Genomic DNA, 26,417 nt, shown 5'->3' with positions numbered 1-26,417 from the left:
TGACGTAGCTCTAGATATCCTGAGGAACGAAGGTTGAAGCAGAGTGTCAGTCTGCCTTTGTTAGCTCCGCACTCGTCAACCTGCGTTTGTGGTCTGCTACAATCCGCCCTCCACGATATGCTTGATGTGACTATGATGTCAAAGTATGCTCGCCTGACATGATTTTTAGCCACCTAGGATACTGTAGCGAAACGACCTTAGCCTGAGTTCAGTCACGGGTCACAGCCCTTGTGAACTGAACCTATTTGGGAACAGAATGGTCACGGGCGCTAAATATCTGTTGGTGGGCGCTTATATGTTGCCTGTGTGCGTGCCGTTCTGAATGACTTTGACATGGCTGACCCGAATGTGTGCATGTGCAGAACCACTGTGGCTTGTACTACTGTACAGTCTGGTTGTATCAAGCTTGAGTAGAGAAATCCAACTTCCAACCTCAGCCACGGGCGCCTGCGGCGCCAGCGAACTGAACTAGTGTCCCATGTCACACCGACTTGTGAATAGGGCTCGCAACGTACTGTATACGGTTACGGTCGTAAAAGTACGTGGGAAATACTGTACGGCTCGTATTTGTGGCGCTGCTTATGGGGATTCCCTTATACGATACTGGGTGACTTTCCGTAACACAGTTTAGATACAACTTTTCTAGATTTTGCGTTCCAGACTGCTAAACGCTCTGTAGGCGCCCGAACCACCTGCCATAGAAAGGAATCACAACCGTGACTGAGCGGAGTTCCGGGAAATGTCCCGGATAGCCGAATCTCCGCCCATCTTGAGTCGATTGCACCAAATGCTCTCCAGACAGGCAAATCTGGAGAGGGGGTCGACACCCTCTCCAGACGTGCATCAGAGGCATTAGCGCCCGTCCCGCTCACTTGGGCCGGTCTAACGGTTGATTGTCACACTTGGTCACGAGCGGGTCACGCTTTCACGCTCCGGTTGGAACTCGCGAAATCTAGAAAAGTTGGTTCTAAACGTTACGGAAAGTCATCCACTGGCGTGTCTGTACTTGCGCGCGTATTGGGGAAAATACACGTGATGTGGGTTGGAACCAATCGGACGCTGCTGCCGTTGGCTCCGGCCCTGGGCGCTTCATCTCGGCTGAAGCGCCGGATCACAGTCTGGGGAGGCTCCGAAATGTGACGGTAAACGCGTATGCAGTCGTAAACGTACGGGTCACAGCGTATCGTATCAGTAACGTTTTCGGATCTTGCCGGGCGTAAACGATGCGGTCCGTATCTGATACGAACTCAGGCTCCTAAAACCAGCCGTCGCTATAGTCACTGCAGAACCCACAAAATCATCAGAGTCCAAGACGCGTCAGTTTTACCTTATCTCTCACATCTTCGGAGTTGACGGCATGTTACGGGAGACCAAAGATGTCGAACATCCTGTATTTCCGGCACTCCCAAGATTCCTTGAATACACTGTTGGTCCATGCTATCTCTTGCTTCGAAGATGTCTTGTTTGCGACATCTTCCCACTCCAATTTATACCACATCTTCAACTTTCCGAAGATGCTGTTGTTCATACGTTGCAAACATCTTTCGCTCAAAAATTGTGCTATTTCTCTTGTCTTCTCCCTCTCAAGATGTGCAGAATACTCGGACCCGAGGATGCGTAGACAGGGGCAAAGGGTTTATAAAGGCATCCCCTCACTCAAGTCCTTCGGCACATCTTGCACCAGAACCATCACCTTCCTCAGCCCTCCCGCCCTTCCCCACGAGCTTGAGTGCGATGCTGTTGTGGAGTGCTGTATCAGCACCCTCGTCACATCCAGGGATGACACCGTGTACTCACTCAGTGCGTAGTTGCCCCTCCCGCGCTCATCGTGTTTCTACCTATTGACACACTAATACCTTGCAGCAGAAGTACTGGACTCCCGGTTCCCAGCCTTACGGTTTACGTGCAAGCATCGAGATAAGTACTGTGCTTCATATGTTAATGCTCTAGCCTCTCATTCTCCTATCATTCTTGCAGAACCATCAATTTCACTGCGTGAAAATCCTGGTGCAGAGCGCGGACAACAAGGTGCGGGAGATCTTCTAGTACTTAGCGTACGAGTGGTATAGGGCAGGTCGGACATACTGGTGGTGTATATACATAATATATTATCAAATATAATTCTCATTTTATGCGACATTTTGCCATGGAACAGTCCAAATAGATAGAATCTTGTACGAATCTTCGGAGTGTATTGTAGGAGTCTTCAGATGCTGAAGACGGGGGGGCTGAAACATCTCCTACCCCGAATACAACCTGTTATCAACGTCTTCGTACTCTGAATATGAAGCTGTCTTCAGGGCCGAACACGTCGAAAAGGTGGCCGCTCCCTGCTTTTCTCGGGGCCAAAGATGTTTGTTGTTCCGATCCCAAGACGCGTCAATTTGGAGGCGCCTTCAGACTGTCTCCAGGGTCCGAGATTTTCTCGGTTTTGCAGTGAGTGTTCTCGCTCCTTTATCATATGTTTTGAGAGATCATGTGATATATATATTTTCTCGCTCAATCGGGCAAGTCTCATAAAATATATATATCACATGATCTCTCAAAACATATGATAAAGGAGCGAGAACACTATAGCGACGGCTGGTTCTAGGAGCCTGATACGAACTGGGATATTTCCGTAATTACGATACGGTTGCGAGCCCTACTTGTGAACTGTGAACTAAGTCAAGCCAGCATGTCACGGGTCACACCCCGTGAACCTAAGGTCGTTTCGCTACAGTATCTGTCTCATTCCCTAGTAGTTCCCAGTGCCTCCGAGTACCCAGATAATCTAGCAGATCTCGAGGTAAGTGCTGAAATGTCATCATGATCTTCAACTTGTACGTTGAAAACAGCTGGATAGTACTGGATACTAGTAGTGGCTTGCTGATGGTTAGATATCTCATAACCGATGTGATCGTGGCCTTAGAGCACAGATATCCTTAATATGAAGAGGGCCTCGTCGTGCCGACACACCACAGTGACCCCACAACCTCGGGATGATCCAAACGTCTTCGTCCGCATTAGTCCCTCTCAGGGACGTGAGTCAAAGCTGATGGTACGGTCCTCCCTTGTCTTCTCCCAATTAATAGTGCCAATGCTGGTTGTTAGTGACCTACGCCAAAGGCGGGTGACGCGTACACACCGTACCATCGTCTGATCTGGGCTGGAGTGCTCAAGGGAGGTGCTCAGCACTGAGCAGGGGAGAGGGTTCTCTGTGGCAGTGATCGGCGAATAGATCTGTCGCTTCATTAGGGTGAGAGAGTGTGTATTCTCCTGTCTCTTTTTGTCATCTGAATCGAATGATTCACGATCCGTTGAACAGGAATCACTGCAAAACCCACAAAATCGTCAGAGTCCAAGACGCGTCAGTTTTACCTTATCTCTCACATCTTCGGAGTTGACGGCATGTTACGGGACACCAAAGATGTCGAACATCCTGTATTTCCGGCACTCCCAAGATTCCTTGAATACACTGTCGGTCCATGCTATCTCTTGCGTCGAAGATGTCTTGTTTGCAACATCTTCCCACTCCAATTGATACCACATCTTTGACTTTCCGAAGATGCTGTTGTTCATAGGTTGAAAACATCTTTCGCTCAAAAATTGTGCTATTTCTCTTGTCTTCTCCCTCTCAAGATGTGCAGAATGCTCGGACCTGAGGATGCATAGACAGGGGCAAAGGGTTTATAAGGGCATACCCTCACTCAAGTCCTTCAGCGCATCTTGCACCAGAACCATCACCTTCCTCAGCCCTCCCGCCCTTCCCCGCGAGCTTGAGTGCGACGCTGTTGCGGAGCGCTGTATCAGCGCCCTCGTCGCATCCACGGATGACACCGTGTACTCGCTCAGTGCGTAGTTGCCCCTCCCGCGCTCATCATGTTTCTGCCTATTGACACACTAATACCTTGCAGCAGAAGTACTGGACTCCCGGTTCCCAGGCTTACGGTTTACGTGCAAGCATCGAGCTAAGTACTGCGCTTCGTATGTTAATGCTCCAGCCTCTCATTATCCTATCATTCTTGCAGAACCATCAATTTCACTGCGTGAAAATCCTGGTGCAGAGCGCGGACGAGGTACGGGAGATCTTCTAGCAGCACACGAGTGGTATAGGGCAGGTCGGACATGCTGGTGGTGTATATACATAATATATTATCAAATATAATTCCCATTTTATGCGACATTTTGCCATGGAACAGTCCAAATAGATAGAATCTCATACGAATCTTCGGAGTGTATTGTAGGAGTCTTCAGATGCTGAAGACAGGGGGCTGAAACATCTCCTACCCCGAATACGACCCGTTATCAACGTCTTCGTACTCTGAATATGAAGCTGTCTTCAGGGCCGAACACGTCGAAAAGGTGGCCGCTCCCTCCTTTTCTCGGGGCCAAAGATATTTGTTGTTCCGGTCCTAAGACGCGTCGATTTGGAGGCGCCTTCAGACTGTCTTCAGGGTCCGAGATTTTCTCGGTTTTGCAGTGAATATGGCCATTAATATCAGTAGAGGGTAGGACATTGATTAATTCATTACTAGTGTAATTCCATTGAACTTGAGTCGATTATTGACGTGACGGCGATCGCTGACGTCATGTCACCAAACAGCGGCGGGCGCTTACTCGATCGTCCTGCCGCACAGCTCTTATAATTTATCCCCAAGGTCTGAGCCATGGACTCTCCGAGCCAGTCCGGGGCAGAGATACCCACTATCTTCGATCCTACTACTTGCACGCGGAAAGGCCTTTGTCCGGTGACCCTCATCCGAAAGCAGGGCGAACCGTTCGAAAGTCATTCACTTTACTTCGAGCAACATGGATCTGGCCCGGAGAAGATTGCATTCATCATGGGGTGGGCGTTTGTCTCACTCATTGTACGATGTTTCTCTAAATACAGGGGCCCTTTGCATGCTTCTATGTGACCTTCACAGGTTAAACTCCTCCTCGTTCTCGTGGTACGCGCAGGTCCAGCACTTTGGACGCAAGCCCGAATATTCGATTTTGGTATTCGACAATAGAGGTGTAGGCAATAGCGGAACGCCTAGAGGTCCATATACGCAAGTTAATCTTCTCACTCTTGTGTAAAATACGATCACCGAACGTTCGCGCTGTTATAGCACTAGTGGTATGGCAGAAGATGTCATCGTGCTGCTCGACTACGTAGGCTGGACAGACAAACGCGATCTTCACGTAGTTGGGGCATCTCTTGGAGGAATGATAGCTCAAGGTACTCCATCCTCTGCCCCGCGCTTGTCTCTCCCTTCACGTGGGTTCGCAGAGCTGGTCACTAGAATACCTGACCGCGTGGTTTCTTTGACTCTTGCTGTGACAAGAGCCAGTGGTAGGTCGTTATCATCATTACCGACAGTGAGGATTTGTCCTGTTCAAAATGCGAAACGTGATTTAACGTGGACGTAGCCCAAAGGCGTGATAACGCTCGCAAGGTACAAACAGTTCTTTACTTGTAGATGAGACCTCTCATGATTCCCAGATTATTGGCTATCAAGGACCCTGAGGTCAAAATCCCGATGATATTGGATATGCTGTATCCTCGAGAATACCTTGACGCACCTGCTCCAAACGACCCTGAGGGTCGGACAAACGAAGAGATCCAGACAGCGGTCGGTCTGACAGGTACTCATCTCTCTTCGTGTATTCACAGCCATTCGTAGGGATATCGCAGGCGCATTGCCGCAACACGACCACAGAAGCTCATGGGAGCGCTTTCACAGATGGTCGCGCCAATGACCCACCATGTGTCACCGGAACGACTGCGCAACATTTCTGCAACAATCCCCAAGGTTCTGATATTGACTGGAGATCAAGACAATTTGGTCAACCCAGCTCACAGCCTGTACCTGAAGGAGCATATGCCTGAAGCAGAGCTTGTCGTATGGGAAGGAACTGGTCATGGTATCTTAGGGCAACATACAGACCGACTGAACGAGTTGTTCGAGAGAGTATTTCGCGAAGGTAGAGAGAGGCTCGCTGAGCAACAGCAAGATGCCACAGAGAACGCCTGATTATTCTAGAGTAGCGTTGGTTGATACTGGATGTACGTTTTTGATGTATATAAACAAGAGATCGGTCTGCGATAGATTCGCTACTGACTAGGACTGTCCAGTCAAAATGAAAGTGACCACGCATGTATGTATCTGTCTCTCAAACGTCACTCTGCGCACTTTCTGTCACCGCTCCTTCAAATGAGTCTTCAGTTCCTCCCGGATGTCTTTGGGAACATCCTTGAAGGTCGCCTTCGTCAACACCGGTTCAATGCGTATGTTAGATGGATAATGCGACCCCGCTGAAGCCTGCCGCTGCTGCAGGAGCTCGATGAGGGGCGTCCGTTTTATGTCGGAGCGTTCTGGCTCGGGCAGAGGCCGGGCCTCTTGTGTTACGAGCTGACTCCGCGGGATGATACGGACGAGACGAGGAAAGGAGGGGCGCATAGTCAGGCTGAAAGAATCGCCGCAAGTCTGATCAGCCTCGATGCTGCTCCGGTAGATGCGGGTGGTAAATGCTCACTGGATGAATGATGGTCGTGCAAACTTGGGAGAACTACGGGTGTCACGTCTCATTCCTGCATGTCACACCGTGTTCGATCATGCTTTTGTCACGCTGACGCGCCAAATCTCGTACCAGGCTGCGAACTTGAGGCTCAGCGTGAAACCACCCTCAAAACTACTGTGCTCAAGCACACCGGTCTGAGAGGTATGCCCGACGACATCTCGAGAAATGCACAGTCCGGATCAAGTAAACGCAAGCGTGGCTCGACTGCCGCGGGTTCAGGAGCCAAGGAGGACACTGGTACGAAGAAGGCTCGCACGGGAGCAGGTAGTAAAGCAAAGGGGAAGAAGAAGCAGTTGGAAGCGAGAGTTTGGCCGGAGTACTTCAATACCGTATGCATAACTCGCGCTACGATACTCAGTGCTCGCTAAGTCTTGAGTGATTATCAGCTCTTCAAGGTGTGCCGTCTGCTGAGGTCTGACAATATTGCACAACGGAGCTGAAATATGAAATTTCACAGGTATTCAAAGTGAGTTGAACAAATGTCGATATTCGTTAGTGCGATACCTTCCGAACTTCGTTCCGCCAGGCACTCAATACTGTGCTTGCATTTTGCTCGTCCCGTAAGAACTTTGCCATCACATTTCCTGTTGTCCGCGCTTCTGTGGAAGCACTTCTTAAACAGTAAGTCTGACTCATGCCGCGCTGATTTCGCTCCCCTGATTGCATGACCTCGAGGCCGCTGGAGTTGGCTCAAGTTGCAGAGCTGAAGTGCGTTCCTGTTCATGCTGCCTTATAGCTTTGTGCAGAAACTAATTTCTGACAGAGCTCTGTTACCCGACGTTGTAAAGTTTGCATACATACCCCAGGTAGAACTTCGCATTCACGGGGACTCCCTGACGAGGGCCGGCCGTGCACCTTCACCCGACTTTTCAGCCTTCGCCACTGCAGGTGCATCCGCTACGCGCATGGCGTCTCTCAAAGACGAGGATGAGCACGTCTTGGTACTGGATCTCGTTGAGAATGCGAAGGGGAAGAAGAGTGCGAACCCGGCGTCCGTCATGTTCCAATTTTTGTAGCCGTCGCGCATTGAACTTCATATGCTAACAGCGCTTCCTTCACACTTCCGCCTGCATTAACACCGGCCCAGACCAAGAAACTCATTGACAAACGCAACGAGCGTTTTATCCAAGCAGTTAATGAGTACGGGACATGGGTTGTCATTTCGCTCAACCTTCTGACTCTGTTCGTGATCTAGGCTCCTCGAGGCTACTTCGATACATGAAAATCCTGTCGCCTTGTTACAGGCTGCAGCACGGGACCAAATCCCGGTACACCCATCATCCAAGTCAGACCCTAGGGAACCACATGGGCCTGTACCGGAGCCTGAAGATAGACCTGAGATAGCTTCTGTCCTAGAAGAGATACAGAAGCAAGGATGGTACAAGGATCAAATTTGTGATAGGCGAGTCTTTGAAGAAAAGGAAGGGCAAATAGGTACGAAGTGCCGTAGGCATGACGTCCGCGTTTATAACGCGACCGTTCGTTCAAGCCGTCTTGGAACCACCGCTGTCGGATAGCATACGTCAAGCACTAAGGGATTCCCGCAAGATTACATCTCTTTACACCCATCAGGTCGCTGCAATTAGTGCGCTCTCTGAGGGCAAGAGCGTCATTGTGTCTACCAGCACCGCCTCGGGGAAAAGTGTGATCTATCAGGTGAGCATTTAGTACTCTTGGAGTACCTTATCCTGACTTAAGTGTCCTCCAGGTTCCGCTGCTGCGGTTCCTAGAACAGGACCACGATGCCACTGCTATGTTCATATATCCTACGAAGGTCAGAGCCCCCAACCAGTTTATAGATGTTGTCGGAGTCTCATATGTGCATGCAGGCACTTGCTCAAGACCAGCGAACAGCACTGGAGCAGTTGTTGTTTGCTTGCCCAGGTCTAGAACATATAAAGGTGTGCATATTTACCCCAGAACTTTCGCTCGACGTGACCGATCTCTACACAAGGTCTGCACTTACGATGGAGATACACCTCAAGAACAGCGCGCAGGTTATGGCTCACTTCGCAAACGTTGTGACCTCTGAGAATATTGATAATTGCTCCCAGGCATACGTGAAACTGCATCTGTGATCTTCACTAACTTCGTGAGGCTGCCGTTGAGATTAAGTATGGTCAGAATTCAATCTCTCTACAGGATATGCTGCATTTCTCGATACTGCCACACGAAGATCTTTGGCGCAGGTGGGCAGATTTATCGCATTCCTTCTGAGTTCCTTTGCAACTGCGTCTCGTAGATTCCTCAAGAACCTGAAGCTTGTTGCCGTGGACGAGTTGCACTATTACTCTAATATCTTTGGAAGGTATTGTTTTTGAGCAAGTACTGTGCTGAGTCTCGACGGTTAATTAACCTTGCCAGCCATGTTGCTTTTGTGATGAGGCGTTTCCGCAGGGTCTGTTTTGCAGTCGGCAGTATGTCTTACGCCGAATCCTTGCCATCATGAAACTCTGACAAGAACCTCTTATAGACAGAAGGATCCGGTTTGTGTCCTGCAGTGCCACGATCTCCAAGCCGAAAGAACACATGAAGAACATTTTTGGGATCGAGGTGAGCGATAGATACGCAAAATTCTTGATCGTGTTTTGTCGACGCAATAATTCAGGATATCGTAGAAGTCGTAGAAGATGGAGCTCCTTCCGGTCGCAAGGAATTCCTTGTCTGGAATCCCCCATTGAGGGATCCTGAGGACGAGTCCTCGGGACGGCTAAGTTCCATGACGGAGGCAACTCAGCTTATGAGATATCTAATGGCCCGCGGGGTCCGTGTCATCCTCTTCTGCAAGGTAGGGCCTGAAAACTATCTTTAATCTTCGCGTTCTCACACAACTGGGATAGATTCGGAAATCCTGCGAATTGGTGATGTTTAAAATTGGTCTATCAAGTAACTTTCTGCTGACAAACCGATCCAGGCCATGAAGGCTCTGAGATCAGAGCTAGCGGCTGAGGGTCGTTCAGATATCCTGGCAAGGGTGATGGCATATCGAGGAGGTATGACTGTGTATTGTATCGCTGTACATAGTTCTTACTGACTTCAATCAGGATATTCACAACAGGTGCGTTCTAGATACCATGCGGATCCACATGGACCCCATGGACTGCGTTCTGCTCCCTTAGGACCGAAGGAGAATAGAGAAGGAGGCCTTCTCTGGCAATCTCTTAGGCATTGTGGCCACTAATGCTCTAGAGCTTGGTGTTGATATTGGTGTATTGGATGCGGTCATCATGTTGGGTTACCCGATGGGAGGGATCGCTAGTTTCGTAAGTCAGATTCTGCGGTTCGGTCTTCTGGTTATCATCCTGACTATCTCACAGCGACAACAAGCTGGCAGAGCCGGTCGTAGGGCACGAGACGCACTGGCTGTCTTCGTAGCCGATGCTCTTCCAATCGATCAGCACTACGTCAACAACCCCGACGAGCTCTTTGAGAGACCTATGGAAGATCTTGTCATCGATGTCGAGAGCAAGGTCATCTTGGAGGCTCATCTACAGTGTGCAGGCCAGGAAATGCCATTATCGTTCGAAGATGAAGTCTACTTCGGTCCGTTGATGAAGGAGCTGTGTGAGACGCGACTCGTGAGAGATAAGGAAGGCTGGTAAGTTAAGTCAATTCAGATCGTTCTTCGTGACTGCAACGTCCAATATCGTCCCGCAGGTATCACACGCATCCTAAATTTTTACCCTTCCCATCCAAGCATATTACACTCCGAGGAGGCGAAGAGGAAAAATACAGCGTCATCGACATCACTCAGCTGGGCAAGCCAGACGGCGTCGCGAGAATTCTCGAAGAGGTTGAGATTTCTCGAGCATTATTTGAAGTCTATGAAGGTGCTGTGGTAGGTTATCCTCTCTTCATCTTATGTGCACGAGGTCTCACGATTTGCAGTTCATACATCAAGGATTGACGTTCTTAGTGGGTCCATTTCCAATAACGTTAACCTTTCCGTTGCTCATATTCGATCAAGGTCAAAGAAGTCAGTCATGATTCCAAGACGGCCAAGCTTCTGAGAACGAACGTCAACTGGGTTACTGAGCCGAGGTAATTCGTCATCTAAGCTCGCTTTCACGTATACGCACTCATAGTCACTCAGGGATTTCACCAATGTGGATGCCGTCCAGACTACACGTATCCGAGAAATCAAGGATTCGCCCTTCAGGGCATTCTATGGACGTACGTGCGCGAACAACGTCTCTCGTTGCCACTGATGCTAATGGAGTCACATATATTCACATAGGAGTGGAGCTGAAGACTGTTGTATATGGTGCGTATTGATAGATGTGCGGGACGTTCCTTCCGTGATAAGTAAATGTTTTACGCCTCCTAGGCTACTTCAAGATTCGGTAAGAGCCGACATCCCTATGTTGTCCATTCGCTCAAATATTAGCCCAGGAATCGATCAATTATCGACGTCGTTGACCTCGAAACGCCTCCCTGGGAGCGCGACTCGACTGGCATGTGGATGGATGTGCCGAGACGTACATTAGAACTCATGAAGCATTCTGGCATCAACCCCGCAGAGGCCATTCATGCCGCTGAGCACGCTTTTCTGAACCGCTACGCTCTGGGGCGGGACATCAAAACTGAGTGCAAAGTCCCGGAGAAGGAATACAAAGCGACGGCATCGCAGAGGAAACGGCCTGCGCGGTGAGTGATCATGTACACTGGTACAAGAAGAAGTTTGACTCTGCTTCACAGTCTCATATTTTATGACCCAACTGGCAAGACTGGCGGAGTAACGGTGAAAGCGTTCGACCATGGTAAGAGTATGCAGTTTAACAATATGCTCGACCGGCACCAATGTGCTTTTGTGCAGTTTCCGACTTGCTCCTTGATGCCCTGCAGACTGTTGAATCGTGCGAATGTGAAGAAGGGTGTGCGGCTTGTGAGTACATTAGCCTTGTTTCCCATTATGTTTCCTTAGGCTCAATGATCGCTCTTCACAGGTATTGACAGCCCCTCCTGCAAGGAAGGAAATCTCGTATCGTCAAAGAACGGCGCTCTCATCGTCCTCAAAGCGATTCTTGGACGTCCAATCGATGTCGATCTCATCCCAGACTACTCACCGGAACTCCCAAACACATTCGACACTGTAGTAGAGGCGCCAGACGTGCGCATAGCTGAGGGAGTGGAAGTGGAAGCTGCCTAGATGATCCGACATAATTTAGATGACCTCCATGAATGTACCTGAGTACAAGGGTATGGTAATTGTATCGATAGTGGAATGCTTGAAATGCTAAGCCAGTGGGTCGAAATCCCCCCAATCTGCCTGAGACAGCTGCTTTGTTGTGCCTACGCTCGACCAGCTTGGTTGCGATGGTTTCGAAGGAACGAGGACGTTTCCCATCTGTGGCGGTGTTGCGACTAGTGGCGATGACATAATAGGTAGATTTGGTGCAGGGGGAAGCGAGATGTTGTAGTTTGGTGCTGGCGCTTGAGTAGGCGTCGCTGCGGGGAAACTGCGATGCGGAGTAGCTGAGGATAGCGAAGGACGCGAGAACGAAGACATAGATGGTGTCAACATGGATGTCATAGACATCCCTGGCGCCGACGTCGTCGGTGTTGACATCGTCGGCGTGGACCTCGTTGGTGTAGACATCGCCGTCGCCGACACTGTTGGGGAAGAAGCAAAGGTAGCATGATTGAAGGACGTAGAGGGGATAGGGGTTGCACCCAGTCCGGGGTAAGGACGACTGAAAGCGGGCCTCGCGGGTGTTGCATGCACGCCATTGTTGGAAACTTTGGGTGACGACGGCAATGACTGTGTCTGCGGCTGCAATGGTGGGGGTGGCAGAGGAGGAATGGCAAGGCTCTCCATGGCCGGAGTCTAATGGTGATCAACAAATAAGCCAACTTTTCTCTTGGACGGCAATTAACCTTACCTCTGGACCACTGGAGAAGATACTGCCCCACACATCGTCCTCCCAAGCTTTCGACGGATCAATCACCGTGTCTGCCTTCACTGTGGTAACCCCTCCATTCGCGACTCCGCCACTCGCGACAAGATTTTCGAAGTCGACGGCTATATTTGTGTTAGGCACAGCAGTGTCACCATTCGCCAATGTCGAGCGATCTTCGACCCGCTGGGAATCACGCAGATACTGGTCATGTTCCTTCTCCACACGGTCACCGAGCTTGCGGATCACCTCCATGAAACGCTTGAACTGCGAGATGGTCAGCACTGACAAGGGTTCGCCTAGTCAGTAGGGATATCAGGAGGATGAAAGGGACGCTGACGTGGACCCATGGACATCGCCCAGAGTTGCGGTAAGACCAAAGTAGCCACAGCTTCTCGGTCTACTTTGAGACCCATAGCCTCTTGCACGGCTAGTGTTGCCATCTACCACAGCGATTATTCCAAATAATCATACGCTTGTCCAGCTGTAACTTACCGTGACCGCGGGCTCCTTCGTCCGGATCTTCGAAAGCAAGGGAACGAGTTTTTGTGTAAGACTTGTCTGAAGTGAAACTGGTTTCAGCTATTTACACCCCGCCAATCTGGTTGATGTGCTCACCTGATCGAGTGTCTTCACCATGGCCAGGAAGGTCACCAGCGTGGCAACTTTGACGGTTAGTATCCGCGTTTTTGTGAACACAAGCTGTGTGACACAGCCAACATAGTTACGACACAAAAACGCGCGCAATATCGAATTCACATACAGCAACTCGAGGGAAGAGTACCCCCTGCACCTCCGCGTAGTCGATGCTCTCGCAGAGATCCGGTACGACCTTGAGTGCACGCTCTTGTACCTTAACAATGATCAGCAACGGAATCCATGCACGTTGTAACTTACTCACCACTGCATGCTCGGACTCCAGTGCGTTATACACCAAAGGTAATACGTCTAGATGAGAGAATAACTCAAGCTCGGTGCCGCGTCCTAAACAGACTCATCACATACGCTCGCGAAACACCGGTTTCTCTGTCTTATTTTGCAGGATCTCCAAGTTGTCCAAGAGCGTCAGCATATTCTGCGGCGGCTCCTTGATAGTGAAGAGCGGTTTGAGATTTGGGAGCACGAGAGTGGCGAATTGGCTAGATGTCAATATCTGTGAAATCGCAAAGATATTTGGCAGGATGTAGGGAAGTAGATGGGTGTCTTTCATCTGTAATGATATAATGCAGTGAGAGATGAGACGATCAGATCGGGTAGTGACTTACCTCCTCAAGAAGCGACGGAAGGATTTTCCTTGTCCGGAGAGCTTCTGAGAACTTCCCCAGAACGCCAGTGAGACCTTTCATAAATGAGATTTTCTCCTCAAGCGACTTGGCAGCAAAGTTGGAGCGGTCCAAAAAATTCAAGGTTGAGATTGGCAATGAGGAGAAGAACAGGTGTGAAGGCAGAGTCATCGGGGTAGGGCGGTTATGTGCGTGCCGGGTGATCAATGAATTGAGGACGACTAAAAATTTGGATGTCAGCGCAGTCTCGTACATAGGACAGTATGTGACACTACCTCTCAAATCTGAATCCCAACGGTCCATCCCCGCCAATGGCTTTCCTGCATTCTCGCGCAAGCCACCAAGACTCCCGTGATTCTTGAAAGGCGGGTTGCCTTTGGAGTGGACTGCATACATGATACAACCTATAGAGTACATATCTGAAGCAGTATCGAGGACTTCGTCCAATGCATACTCCGGCGCTGCGTGCCAAAAATGCATTCAGCTGAAAGCGTCTTGCTATGCTGCTATGACACACCGATGTAGTCGAAGGAGCGTTGAGTGTATGGTGGAGATCTGCCATCAAAGGTCGGGAACTCCCAACGCGTGGGACCTCCTCCCGAGGTGGTCAGAGGTATTGTCAAGCCCAGGCCGGAGATCTTCCAATCACCCTGCAACACAGATACTTCAACCTCGGAATATCGTAACAGCGGTGCGGGACTAACGGAACTGTTGATGATGATACTCTCCGGGGTGAGGTTAGAGTGGATCAGGCGGGCGGAGGTATGGAGGAACGCGAGCCCCTTGCATATCTGCAGAATCCCTTTTTGTATCTGACGTTGAGACGCGCATTAGTATACACATGGCTCCGCATCCGTACTTCATGCGACGAACTTCGACTTCGTCCAGTTCGACTAGAGGTGAGTAGTGCGAGGAGCCAGGGATGGAGAGGCGCAGCGATGAAAGCACCGGCTCGGTCGCGAATATAAGCTCGTTGCGCGTTTCTTCAAGAGGCTCTACCATCTCTGCAATGACAAAGTCACGTTAAGCCTGCCCTCCGAGACTCGACATGACCTACCGAGGATGGAGGGATGGCGCAGTCGGCTCAGAGCAGACGCCTGCAAGGGTTAAATGATTTCACCCCACCTGCAGCACATACAAGGACTGTACCTCAGACTTCAACACCTCCAATGTTCGTTCTTTCGAGACCGCACCCATCTTCTCCATCTCCTGGCTGCGCTTATCCGCGCTCCATACTGAGACACGTTTGTGCGTAACTTTGTGCGTCGCGGATTGGACACGCCATGGCCCAACATGAAAGGGGGGTGCATGCGCTGTCGCAACAGGTAATGGAGTAGAAGAAGACCCTGATGGCGTAGGTGTAGATGTCCTGCTGTTGACCGACAGAGAGGTCGCGATGTTGTAGGACTGAGAGATGTTCGTCCGCCCGAAGAACGAATTTGCCGCCGCAAACATCGCAATTCAGAGTATAACAAGGATTATAAGCACAGCAATAGGTCTGTCTGCTCGCCCAGGAATGTGTGCGCTGAGCGCGTTGAGCTCAACGTTCATTGACCGACTTTCTCTGTGACCTGCTCGAATGGGGAACCTGAGTACGTAATATATAACCTTAACCCCTGGCGTGAAAGCCACAGCACAGTACTCAACGTTCTACGTTCAACTCTCGTTGATCACAATCCAAAATACATGTTCTGCTTTGTCCTGCGTCCACAAATATTGCTGCTATATATTGTAGTACATGCGGGGACATGGCGTAACTTTTTTTGGATATTCAGCCGCTTCGCTGATTCGCCGCTAGCCGCAGGTATCGATACACCGACGAGAAATCTTTATCCATCAGCTCTGGGTCCTCTCGCACCACATCCCCATAAATCTGCTCTGCTAGCTCTCCTAATGCCAAGGGACTTCCTACCGAGTCGGCAACATCACTCGCCAAGCCCAGATCCTGGAAACGAGTTTGAATGCACACCCAGTTGGATAACCTTGCGCACGCACCTTCAACATCAGTCTCGTTGCGAACCCCCCTTCGTAGTCCTGCTCACACGGCGGGGACTTATCTGGCAACGCGCCTGGCACTGGATTGTTCACCGAAGATGACCAACAAGCTCCCGTTGAGCTGTTGATCACTGACGCGAGCACCTTCGCATCCAACCCTAGCCTCTGGCCCAGCAACATCGCCTCCGCCACGACAATTTGCTGCACTCCCAGCACCAGGTTGTTGCAAATTTTTGCGACCAAACCAGCCCCTGATCCCCCGCAATATATGATATTCTTACCCATCAACGTCAATGTTGGTGACGCGCGACCGAATTCAACCTTCGTCCCGCCAACCAGGAAGCTGAGAGTCCCGGCTTTGGCACCTGTAACACCACCCGAGACCGGCGCATCCACCATCGTAGCCCCAATGCTGTGCACGGCTGCGGAGACTTCGCGTGCGACATCGACGTCAAGAGTCGTAGAGTCGATGCACATCGTGGAGCGTACCGCATCTGGGGGAAGGGAGCGCAGGGCGGGTATGATGCCGCCGGCCTCGGAGTACACATTCCTGACATGGGGGGTCGACGGAAGCATGGTGATGACTGTTTCCGACGCGAGAACCGTACTGTGGGCCGGCTCTCACCTCAACTTCGCGCAGGAGAAGCCGTTTGTACTCACTCTGCGGGCGAGCTGGCTACGATCACCTCTACACGGGGAAATTCGGTCGCGAAATCCGCGACGAACGCGTCGGCGGTGGCAGTTCGCGCGTCGCATACAACGAAGCGCGCATTACCGACAGACTCGATGAAAGTGCGCTCCAAGAGGTTGTGTGCCATGGGTGAGCCCATGCGCCCGAGACCGATGAAGCCTATGGTCCGCGGGCGCTGCGGGCTTGCTGTGAGCACCTGGAGGAGACGTTGGGTTGGTCTCATGGCGGTTGGAAGGAAGTCGGGAAGCGGTGATCAAGTGCTGACATAGATACTGGCGAACGTGAATACCCCGCGGGGAAGCCGGTTAATCGACTCCGAGAACTGTACAAGTTGCTAGTAAGGGTTAAGTAAGAGTCGAGCCGATTCCAGCCAAGCCTGGTCTGCATCTTCTCGTGACTTCATCCAACGTCGTCAGAGTACATATGTATATTCAGTACATCGCGAATGTCGGAATGATTTGTACGGTCAAAGGAACACATGTACAGCTTCGGCATCAAGAACCGCCCTTGGGTCCTCAGCCGCCCATAACTTGCTTCTGCCCACCACGATGGGCCCCTCCACACAAAGAGATGAATCGCATGAAGAGGTAGACTACATCCCTCTTGCAGTAGACCCCGCGCACGTAGATGATGCCAACTCCAAAGCGGGCCCGGAACCGGAATCGGACGAGGTAGTACTTGTCAATCCTCGCGGGGAGAGCATGACGGATACAGTGGGGTTCGCGGTGGCATATGTACGTCTCGCAATCCCTAGGACTGTTGGCAGCCTTATGATCTTGTGTTCCACTTAGGTCTTTGGCTTCGTATGATCCATGTCCAGGCTCGATTTGCCGTCACTAAATCGAAGGATGCGCCCTAGACATTCATCATGTGCACATGGGTGATACTCTTCACAAACCACCCGTTTACGCTCGGGTGGTTCTTCTGGCATCCTTTCTTGCTGAGCGTTGCTGTTGTAGCCCACACGTACGGTATGCCAGTAATTTATGGCGCACAATTCCCCTCGGATGCTAACTGCCGGCGGCGAAAGGCATCCTGACACTGCAGCCTACATCCCACGCCCAACCCAGCGTCAAAGCCGCAGGCCGTTCACGGCACCAGCTGTACATGTTCGCACTCGGCTTTCCTGCCGCCGCCTTGGGCATCGTCGCCGTGAGCTACAACAAGTATCTGCATCACGCGGCACATTTCGCCACTTGGCATGGCGTCAGTATGATTGAGGCTCTAAATTATAGAAGTCAATACTGACGTACCATGCATACAGAGGTTTGGCATCGCGACGCTTACATGGATGCTCGTTCAAATTGCAGTGGGAGGTGGTAGCGTTTGGGCCAATGGGAAGCTCTTCGGGGGAAACCCTCGAGCGAGGCGCGTATGGAAATATCACAGGTGTGTGCCCTTACGTCTCTAACCCTCGATCATCATCATCATCATCAATACGACTTCAAGGCTTTCCGGGTATGTGCTGTTTGTGTTGCTCTTGGTAACTGCACACTTGGGTGGCACATGGTCGGATTTTGCGCAGAACAACGTCGTGCCCATTGTGCGGTTGCTCGCGTACACCATCGCGCCCATTCTGCTACTGGGGGGTGTTTTCGCTCGAGTTAGGTCCGCGTGCTCCTCTTCTTCTGCGGCATACCGGCGCTGACGATGGTTTGAATGGTCCACGCGGCAATCAGGTTGTCGAAGATGAGGTTTTTCAACCGGTTTGCTTGAATAGATTGCTGTGTGTATGCTCTTCATCTCTTGGCAATCTGTTTCGTCAGCGTTGATGTTGTATGGTCCCAAATTTCTGTCCCTGTAATGAAATACATTTTGACGTCGTGACGGAGTATTGAGGATTCTGACCCTTGGGCGCTCGCGAGAAAGTGTGAGAAAGTGAGAGCAGTATCGCAAAGGAGATCTGAATATTGTCAACCAAAGTCCAAAGATCTTCTGTCGTCCAACCCACTCGAGTGGAATACCAACATCCGCACCTACTCTCTTCCCCTCGTTCTCTTCTTTCTCTTGTTTCAGGCTGTCCTGATTGACGACGAGTTCAACTCGATCACCGACTAGCTGCCATATACGGTTTAGACTCCTTGGTAACGCCTCTCGCTAGCTCAATTTCGTGCGAGGTCTGACCGCAAGCCGTCTGCAGCCAGGGCGACTGCTGCATAGATCGCTTGGAATCACTTCATCGCCTCCACCACCTCTTCCTTTCGAATGAAGCCCAACGCGATCATCTTCGGTGTGTGTCATTGTTCATCGTGGATGAACCAGGCACTCATCGCATCCTTAGGTGGGCTGAACACCTGTTCTAGGTCACTCGCCGCATATCTCGTTCCTGTGGATGGTGAGTCGCTCGTCGAGGTGAGCTACGTGTCTTGCTGTGTCTGCCGTGTCTGTTCGTCTCAATGCGTGCGTAGAATCTCCGAATTATTGACAAATACTCCGTCGCCCCGCCCACCACGTACTCCCCTTAACTGTTATATCCTCCTTTGTGTGTCTTATTCTGTGTGTAGATATATCGGTGCGGAATTCCCCAAGATTCTGGAGAAGTCAAATGTGGAGTACAGACAGGCGAATTTGACCGTTGCTGGTGAGTCTGTTTGTTCTCGATGTATGCGCTGATTATCGATCGAGTTATAGCTATCGTCGCTTCATGTTTCGACACGCTGGAGGGCCAGGAGGCATACACCTATGTATTCGATCTGACAGGCGAGCTTCAATGGAACCGTCCGGACCAGGTGATTGCACTGCATGCCCGAGCGTCGTTTACGTCTCATATGTGCTTCCCGATTGTGCAGGTGCAAATCACGAGCACGTTTAAGGTCTCGCGATTAATCGGGCTCGAGGCGGCGAAGCGGAAGGTCGCGGCGTATGTGCGCATCCAACACCCATTCTACCAATGCAAGGAAAAGGGAGACCACAACGAGGGTGAGGATGTGCGACCCGATGGCGTCCTTGGAACATGGTGGCATGAGACACTGCGCGCGCTCGGAGCGATTGAAGGGTGAGAATCCAACTACAGGTTACGGGAGCGCACTTATTGATCGCATGGTATGCAGCCTGAACCTGGTGGTCGTGCGGACAGGGATGGTGTACGGGCCATATATTGACTATGGTCGTATGTACCTTTTCCTCTTGCAGCTTGGTATTTTGACTTATCGTTATTCTGCATCGTAGAGGTTATTAGCTATACTGTAATAGCTGCTGTATATGGGTATCTGAAGCAACCATTGAAAGCTTTGTTCGTAATGCTCGCTCATCTAATTGGCAAGCCGTGCCCCTGATGCCTTACTTTCTCCAGGTGGTCTCCCGGGAAGTATCCTGTAAACACTGTTCATATTGACGACGTTGTCGCTGCAATGTGGGCTTCCGCGGAGTGGATAGCCCGTGTCGGGCGGCAGGAAGCAAATACTGCCGCGGGGGAAGTCATTCCATTCAAGAACAAAGAGTCAGTGACCGCCGAGGTCGAAGGCATGATAGCCCCTTCGCAGAAGGTCGTTGTACCGTTGTTCAACATCGTGAGTGCCATCTGCATGATTGGTGTGTATGCGGCGCTGACAAGGGTGTCTGCTTTCCCTTTCTCGTAGGTCGATGACGCAAACAGTACTCTCGTCCAGGCCGCCTCCTTAATAGCATCCGTCTTCGGGACGACCTTTGAGTTCTATAACTTCCTGGTCAATACAATGGCAAAAGTCTGGTATCTCTTGAATTACTGTCCGAGTCATCTGCTGACATACCTTCAATTTTGGATGTAGTTTCAAATTGGTGACTACATCGAAGAAATTAACGAGGTGCACGTCAGCGGCTGGACAGAAATGGTCACCAAATCGAATCCTCCCGTCCCCAACACTCATTTCTCTGCCTACATGGACGAAAACAGCCTAGCAAAGCACGTCGTCGCATTCTCCAACGCAAAGATTAAGCGCGTCCTCGGTTATACCTTGTGCCGGCCAGAATTTGACAAGGCGTCTATTCAAGAGATGGTGGAAAAGCTGCAGGCGGAAGGCAGCTGGCCAAAGTTTGATCCCTAAACATGCTGTGACCATTCATGTCACTAGTTCCTTGGCTGACGACCATGACAATGCATGCATGAATTATCTGCTAATAGTGTGGTGTTTTTGTTATTACACATTGCTTTACATACATACATATTCATACTTGTAATTCTGCTGCCTTCGCTGTTCTGTGCTGTAATATGTTGTCTGCACTAATATCATTGACAATCTTGTTGTGGATTTTGTGGCAACAGGAGCCTAAGTATTGATTATTTCTCAGTGTCACAAATTGGAAAAGGGTGGAGGGAGTGTGTGTCAACGGCACAAGACAATTACATTGAACGAACAAAATAAATATGCAACGAAAACACTGCGACAATACTCTTCAGGACGATGGAGACAAGTGTGGCACTGGTGTTGGCTGAGGAGGTGGAGGCGGGGGAAGAACATCAAAGAGGAATCCAGGGCAAAACCTCTCAATCCTTTCGTGCGTCGCAAGCCAGAGCGCCTTCTGAGGGTCGTCACGCTCGTCGGGATCTGAGGGCGGAACCAAGAGTCCACTGGCGTTCATCACAAGGAGCACATTTTTCAGCGATTCTGGTACGGCTTCGTACTGAGGGAATTACATCAGGCGTGACTCGTGAAATATAGAAATGGTAAGCGCACCAGTTGACCTCTACGATCAACGTTCATGTACCGATCGAGTAAGTCCAGCACCTGGATCCACATCACCCTAATATCCGCCTTCTGGCCCTCCCGCGCCTCGAACTGCATGAATGCCTTGCATAGCAGCGCGGACGCGCGCACACGCGTTTCAGGCATGCTCATCGGATCACGGAGGAACACCTGCGGCTTGAGAAGTTCGTCCAGCAGAGGGAAGACCACACGGTTAAATAACTCTTCCACCTGGCCGTGCTCATTAACATCCACAGGAAGGTGAGGACCCAACACTATACGTTGCAGGTGGACCATAGCGGCTTGCCGGATCTCCCTTGAGACATTGGTAGACTGCCTTCCTAGAGCCGATAGAAGAGGAAGGCAATACTGCCGCCATACTGCGCAGTATGTATCAGGAATAATGAATCATAATAGAGTTGTCAACATACCCAGTCCTTTCTGCCGCACAGCAGAGGCGGAGAACACGGACCAGAATTTCTTCAGGTCAGCTATCATATCAATCGCTTTTCGACCCCGCTCGACAATCGGTGAGCTGCAATGATTCATTATCGAAATGCTCAATCATAGTACTACTTGAACTCACTTCGAGGTATTCAAGGATTGCGTACGACGGCCTTGCTGTTGAGCTTCGACAGCGGTGCTCGCTACAGCGGAAAATTCCTCCAGCACCCCAATCAACCCCGTAAAGTTATCCATCGTTACACGTTGTTCAGGACCTTGGGAAACCAGGCTCGTGATCAATTGGAACGATTGCCGGGACGCCTCTGGATGTGCGATCGTGGAGCGCATAAGAGCAAATACAATGTTCCACTCTGTCTGTGAATTCACGATATCTCCATGATGCTTCGCTATTCGCACAAGCCCCGCAACGACTTGCTCTGCCACGGCGGTAGCTATACTAGGAGGTAAGCTAGCAAGAAGATCGAAAGATACATAAACTTGATCTCGTAGAGCCACCTGCAACATTGATGAGTAGATTAGATGCGAAGACAATCCTGGAACTGAGAAATGGGTCACACACTTTTGTTGCCAAAATGAGGCATATTCGCAGGAGTCCGACAACGGCTCGCTCAATAAGCAGGATGCTGTACTGTGTCGGGGCGGAGAGTAATGCTGATAAGTGTTCAAAAAGGACTGGCCTGCGCCGCGTGTCATTTACTTGGTTATATGCGTCATGTGTCACTACGCACCAGAGATCCTCTATGTGCTGTGGTGTCTGACACACAATGCTGACCATTGTCTCCAGAAGAAATACGGAAGCGGGATCGTAGGGCAAAGAGTACAGACCACCTTGAGGTGTACTATATCCTAAAGAAACATCGTCAGACTCTTGTTTCAGACGTGCGACAGTCCGCTCGTGAGCGAGAGCCTCGAGTGCGCGGACTGCGGCAACTAATGCATCTACGTCAAGCTGCCTTGGCATCACTCAGTTACAAGGGACATATTAAAAGGCAAAACCGCTTACAATATTTGACCATATAATTCGTCCAGTCGGCAAGAGGATATACAATCAATAGTGCAAAGGGTGTTCTCGATATCTGAATCCGTGGCATCAGGAACCAAAGTGTCCGCACTTGAGCTATACGGCGTCATCAAGTAGGATGACAATGCGGACAATAGACCATCTGATCTTGGTGCATGACGGGATGGCTGGCTTCCGTGCAGAGGAATAATGGAGGTACCTCCAAGGAAATCCTCCATCTGCAGCATTTTGGCAGGTAGAAGGGAGTGTAAGAAAAGGCTCTGAAACATCTCAAATATCTGCGATTGCTATGAGCCTGACTGCATAAGCCAACGCTTACAAAGAATGGCCTACCTGGGTCCACCCTTCCCGTAACGCATTGCCGTTACCATTCACGATATTGAACAGTACAACTGTCGCTAATTGGCCTTTGAAGTTGGTTCCGAACTTCACAGACAACGCAGAAACAGTGATTGACTGCCCTTCTACTTCGACAACAGGATAATTCGGGACTTGCGGAGACTGTGCTTCGGAGAAAAGAGAGGTTGCTTGAGACAATGAAACGACGACGTAGTCGAAAACGTCGGGCATCCCGAAGTGTCTGGCTAACGTAGCGCATTGCCGGAAACCAGCGATGGCGCGTTCGATGATATAATCGTCCTCGAAGGTGATGAAGGCATAAGCGATTGCTGACACAACGGGCTTCCAAACAGTTCTGAACATCTCGACGTCGAATAGAGAAGTATTACACATCATATATTCTCCTGCAGGTGATGAGGGTGGATCAGTATGGTGCAGCACATGCACGAGCAATCATTCTACCTGTCTGACGTGAACGCGTGAGGAGCTCCTTCCATGCGTACTCGAAGCCCAGTTGCCCAGTATGTTCCTCTGGCATGACGATCTCTCGTTTGCGGATTGAGTCATAAACATTTTGCTGAAGGCAAGTCAGCATTTCTTATGAATGCACATATTCGCTTACACCCTACCAAGAATTCAGCTGAAAAGTCGGAGCCATCGTTGACACCTTTCAGATTCCTCGTGTAATCCTCGATGGTCATCCTTTTCTATTTGACCATTAGCGTAATTTAACGAGAAGAATACTTGTTGCTTACCCGGACCTGGGGGTTGTGAAGGTCTGTGTTGAGCATGATGATTGAATACGCAAGCACGTAGACGGCGTCCTGCGACTTGACTTCCGCTGAGGGCATGAAGTGAGGACAAATGCTCATTACCGAAAGGATCAATTCCCATACCTGGTTGAGTAGCGAAGTAGACTTCAGCGAAAGTTTCCGTGATTCGATTGATTTGCTGCGCCTCTCCTGGAAGTCTGAATGCTTCCAAAAGCTCTCGCATTGCCTCCGCAACGGGTTTCTGGGCTCACAATTCAGCATGAGGTCGCATCTTCGCATGCTATCCATAACTTACATCCTTCAAATCGAAAAGGAGCATGAAGGCCTTCAGCACTTCAATGTTATCTGGCTTGGAGATGAAATCGCCCAAGAGGCGCTTATCCACGCGGGCCGAGTTCTTCAAAAACTGGGCCAGACTGACGGTGCGTGGTTCATTCGGATCCGTGTAGATCAACCTATTTTCCTCAAGGAAAGACAGCCCCGTCTTCGGCTTAGTATTGAACCGCGCAGTTCCTGTCAGGATCAGTTTCTTGCGAGATTTCGTGAGCAGGAGGTCCTCGGGAGAGACAAAGTTCTACGGTAGCAAAGAGAAATGAGCAACCAATCCTCCTGCATTGGAGTATGCTACTTACTACAGGCCAGGTTTCGGAAAGCTGTATGTATCAGTGGTCAGGCACGACAGGACAAATTAGAAGTTTAGTACCAACACCTTCAGCTCGAGAGGCCATATGGGTAACGAACGCCAATAACAGGTCCAAGCAAAGATACTGGGAATTCTGTTGTTGGAACTCGAGACCTCCGACAGATTGCGGTGGGTATACACCCTGCATAATCGTTGGCAGCTGCATACAGAGATATCAAATTGTCCTACCTTCGTTGAGAACTCGATGAGACGCTCAAACATGTTCTCGCAGTTCATATCACAGTCATAGTTGGTATAGAGATCTACCATGAAACTGGGATGGCGCGAAATTAAGCTTAAAGTCTCCAGCAGAGATTCACGCGTGTCTCCACGAGCAGGCGCAACCAGGATACGTGGCGTTGATGGTCCATTCTCCAACTCCGACCCTAAATTGGGCGTTCCGGGTCTTGAAGATGCGGACAGACCCTTGCCGCCAAGAGCTGGAATACCTTTTGGCATAGGTGGTGCGAGGCGGTCGATTGTGAAGGCAAGAAACAGTTCTTGTTGAAGCTTGAGTTTTGGGCGCATAGTCTCAAACATGGTCGAGATTGTGCGTAGAGCGGTCTGCAATACGGAAGGATTGTCGGAGCGAGCCAACTGGAACAAGTATTTGCATCCGTGATCGAGAACAAGAGTGGAAAGGGACGGGTATTCGCAAATGCGACTTCCGGAAACTTCGAACGCAACGTTCACTATCCGTAGGGCAGTGAGACGAATGGAATCGGTGTGTGCTTGATCGTTGGGGTCGAGAATGTTGATAACCACACGCAAGAGCTCTACAATGGAAGGCAGGCCGTCTAGAATCCACTTCTGAGCAGTGGATCACTGTGCTAAAAGGTTTTAAGCTTACATTCTTGTCTTTCAGCTTTTATAGCAGACGCTGTCGGTACTTCCTGATCCACCGCTGTCTCGGCGGTTCGGGCGTCATCTTCTGTGTCAACGTTGCCAGAATTATGTTCCGCGAGAGATTTGGTCGACACACTCATCTTCACCTCACCCTCTACTGCATCGCAACCGCTGTCTGATAGCTTGCGCTCCTCTACGTCGAGGTCCAACACCTGTAGCCGCGAAAGCACGGTCCTGACCAACGAGTGCATGGTAGCTTCTGCGGACCGCCGCAATACCTCTTCAGATATCTCTTAGAGCACAGGCCAATGTGTCGGAGTACAGGAAATGCGTACCGCTGAGGCGCGTTTGACAGCACGTCGTCAATACCGTCTCGAGCATCTCGCAGACTTCGATGTCTCCCAATGCATCACCGACAACTCCGCACATCGCGTCCTGAATAACAGTCAAGATCTTCAGTAGGACCACTTCGTCACCCGAAGAGTCGCTTGTCTCAAACTTGCACCGAGATATTGCATTGCTCATTTCACCGAGGGAATTGGGAAGAGTATCACAAGTGGGAGAGATCAGGTTGCAGACGAAGAAGTTGTGGATGGAGGAAAGTGCGGCGGACGTGATGGGTCCTGTAGACAGAGGGGACCTGATTATCGCAAAGAATGGCGCAAGGAGTGTGGCCAGAGTCAACGACCGTACATCTGTAAAATTTGGTCAATGTACCGTGTCCTCACTGCTGGATACATTACGAACCATCAACATCCTTCACAAGGCGTTTGAGCTCTTGGAAGCCGGTCATGAGCTCCTGCTCCGTACTGCCACGTTCCGAGACATCACGATCAAGAAAATGCTTTGTTCTTCTAAGTCCCAGACTGCTGGCAAGGGCAGAATCCCGTGTGCTAAAGCTGTGCATGGATGAAGCCCATCGAGAATTCTTGCGCATAACCGAGGTAACGGTGAGAATCTCAGACAAAAGTATATGCTTCGACGAGACTGATTCAGAGGCTTGCGCAGCTGATTGTCCTGGGCTAGAGGAATCCATGTCGACTGTCTAAGAAGGGTATCGGTGAAGTTATTCAGTGACACAGACTTGGAGGAAACCACTGAGTACTTGGACTTGTCGCTCTCGCTCTGGCCACGACAAATATGGTAGGCGGTTGTTAGGATCAGAGGCCATTGCCAAACAAACACATCTAAGTTTGAGGGCGATACTCGGACAACGAA

At 50.4% G+C, this 26,417-nt stretch overlaps 9 protein-coding genes across 9 annotated transcripts; 5 read left to right on the top strand and 4 right to left on the bottom strand.

Moving 5' to 3' along the window:
* Nucleotides 1-3,812: 3,812 nt before the first annotated feature.
* SCP_0407700 (hypothetical protein) lies at nucleotides 3,813-4,076 on the top strand (the record flags this gene model as incomplete). The annotated part of the gene is made up of 2 exons (XM_027757498.1): nucleotides 3,813-3,833; nucleotides 3,897-4,076. The coding sequence occupies 2 exons, from the start codon at nucleotides 3,813-3,815 to the stop codon at nucleotides 4,074-4,076; spliced, it is 201 nt and encodes a 66-aa protein (XP_027613299.1).
* A 573-nt stretch (nucleotides 4,077-4,649) lies between these two features.
* Nucleotides 4,650-5,999, top strand: SCP_0407690 (alpha/beta-hydrolase; the record flags this gene model as incomplete). The annotated part of the gene is made up of 7 exons (XM_027757497.1): nucleotides 4,650-4,828; nucleotides 4,908-5,033; nucleotides 5,094-5,203; nucleotides 5,255-5,343; nucleotides 5,395-5,420; nucleotides 5,468-5,597; nucleotides 5,649-5,999. The coding sequence occupies 7 exons, from the start codon at nucleotides 4,650-4,652 to the stop codon at nucleotides 5,997-5,999; spliced, it is 1,011 nt and encodes a 336-aa protein (XP_027613298.1).
* Nucleotides 6,000-6,164: 165 nt separating this feature from the next.
* On the bottom strand, nucleotides 6,165-6,425 carry SCP_0407680 (hypothetical protein; the record flags this gene model as incomplete). Its single annotated transcript, XM_027757496.1, has 1 exon — nucleotides 6,165-6,425. The coding sequence occupies one exon, from the start codon at nucleotides 6,423-6,425 to the stop codon at nucleotides 6,165-6,167; it is 261 nt and encodes an 86-aa protein (XP_027613297.1).
* A 264-nt stretch (nucleotides 6,426-6,689) lies between these two features.
* Nucleotides 6,690-11,695, top strand: SCP_0407670 (ATP-dependent helicase hrq1; the record flags this gene model as incomplete). Its single annotated transcript, XM_027757495.1, has 33 exons — nucleotides 6,690-6,875; nucleotides 6,933-6,941; nucleotides 7,004-7,012; nucleotides 7,073-7,167; nucleotides 7,222-7,254; nucleotides 7,310-7,537; nucleotides 7,594-7,686; nucleotides 7,742-7,980; nucleotides 8,036-8,202; nucleotides 8,255-8,320; nucleotides 8,376-8,447; nucleotides 8,501-8,543; nucleotides 8,601-8,638; nucleotides 8,689-8,735; nucleotides 8,789-8,854; nucleotides 8,911-8,963; nucleotides 9,020-9,099; nucleotides 9,155-9,334; nucleotides 9,387-9,407; nucleotides 9,461-9,539; nucleotides 9,591-9,604; nucleotides 9,666-9,809; nucleotides 9,864-10,144; nucleotides 10,204-10,384; nucleotides 10,435-10,461; nucleotides 10,514-10,587; nucleotides 10,640-10,719; nucleotides 10,784-10,810; nucleotides 10,874-10,889; nucleotides 10,939-11,193; nucleotides 11,245-11,306; nucleotides 11,363-11,431; nucleotides 11,493-11,695. The coding sequence occupies 33 exons, from the start codon at nucleotides 6,690-6,692 to the stop codon at nucleotides 11,693-11,695; spliced, it is 3,237 nt and encodes a 1,078-aa protein (XP_027613296.1).
* Nucleotides 11,696-11,782: 87 nt separating this feature from the next.
* Nucleotides 11,783-15,181, bottom strand: SCP_0407660 (Protein kinase domain-containing protein; the record flags this gene model as incomplete). Its single annotated transcript, XM_027757494.1, has 15 exons — nucleotides 11,783-12,373; nucleotides 12,429-12,727; nucleotides 12,784-12,886; nucleotides 12,939-13,004; nucleotides 13,062-13,145; nucleotides 13,207-13,296; nucleotides 13,345-13,391; nucleotides 13,449-13,653; nucleotides 13,709-13,947; nucleotides 14,002-14,187; nucleotides 14,244-14,376; nucleotides 14,431-14,538; nucleotides 14,600-14,730; nucleotides 14,784-14,823; nucleotides 14,876-15,181. The coding sequence occupies 15 exons, from the start codon at nucleotides 15,179-15,181 to the stop codon at nucleotides 11,783-11,785; spliced, it is 2,628 nt and encodes an 875-aa protein (XP_027613295.1).
* Nucleotides 15,182-15,497: 316 nt separating this feature from the next.
* SCP_0407650 (3-hydroxyisobutyrate dehydrogenase) lies at nucleotides 15,498-16,635 on the bottom strand (the record flags this gene model as incomplete). The annotated part of the gene is made up of 3 exons (XM_027757493.1): nucleotides 15,498-15,671; nucleotides 15,722-16,328; nucleotides 16,382-16,635. 3 exons carry the CDS (start codon nucleotides 16,633-16,635, stop codon nucleotides 15,498-15,500), a joined length of 1,035 nt encoding a protein of 344 aa, XP_027613294.1.
* Nucleotides 16,636-16,960: 325 nt separating this feature from the next.
* On the top strand, nucleotides 16,961-18,128 carry SCP_0407640 (hypothetical protein; the record flags this gene model as incomplete). Its single annotated transcript, XM_027757492.1, has 7 exons — nucleotides 16,961-17,146; nucleotides 17,204-17,215; nucleotides 17,272-17,383; nucleotides 17,443-17,618; nucleotides 17,677-17,801; nucleotides 17,862-18,020; nucleotides 18,092-18,128. 7 exons carry the CDS (start codon nucleotides 16,961-16,963, stop codon nucleotides 18,126-18,128), a joined length of 807 nt encoding a protein of 268 aa, XP_027613293.1.
* Nucleotides 18,129-18,617: 489 nt separating this feature from the next.
* SCP_0407630 (hypothetical protein) lies at nucleotides 18,618-20,434 on the top strand (the record flags this gene model as incomplete). Its single annotated transcript, XM_027757491.1, has 11 exons — nucleotides 18,618-18,642; nucleotides 18,694-18,764; nucleotides 18,821-18,864; nucleotides 18,917-18,993; nucleotides 19,044-19,141; nucleotides 19,202-19,407; nucleotides 19,463-19,521; nucleotides 19,581-19,644; nucleotides 19,705-19,921; nucleotides 19,991-20,095; nucleotides 20,159-20,434. The coding sequence occupies 11 exons, from the start codon at nucleotides 18,618-18,620 to the stop codon at nucleotides 20,432-20,434; spliced, it is 1,242 nt and encodes a 413-aa protein (XP_027613292.1).
* Nucleotides 20,435-20,783: 349 nt separating this feature from the next.
* Nucleotides 20,784-26,235, bottom strand: SCP_0407620 (Uncharacterized protein; the record flags this gene model as incomplete). The annotated part of the gene is made up of 19 exons (XM_027757490.1): nucleotides 20,784-21,011; nucleotides 21,065-21,453; nucleotides 21,505-21,608; nucleotides 21,660-22,033; nucleotides 22,098-22,215; nucleotides 22,267-22,491; nucleotides 22,542-22,837; nucleotides 22,893-23,302; nucleotides 23,361-23,475; nucleotides 23,528-23,605; nucleotides 23,654-23,739; nucleotides 23,795-23,912; nucleotides 23,967-24,245; nucleotides 24,304-24,324; nucleotides 24,379-24,495; nucleotides 24,543-25,150; nucleotides 25,204-25,479; nucleotides 25,535-25,894; nucleotides 25,947-26,235. 19 exons carry the CDS (start codon nucleotides 26,233-26,235, stop codon nucleotides 20,784-20,786), a joined length of 4,491 nt encoding a protein of 1,496 aa, XP_027613291.1.
* Between the last annotated feature and the right edge of the window lie 182 nt (nucleotides 26,236-26,417).

Source organism: Sparassis crispa (genome assembly GCF_003851025.1).
Source record: "Sparassis crispa DNA, contig_000003F, whole genome shotgun sequence".
Lineage (NCBI taxonomy): Eukaryota > Fungi > Basidiomycota > Agaricomycetes > Polyporales > Sparassidaceae > Sparassis > Sparassis crispa.
This window is presented reverse-complemented; position numbering and strand designations above follow the sequence as displayed.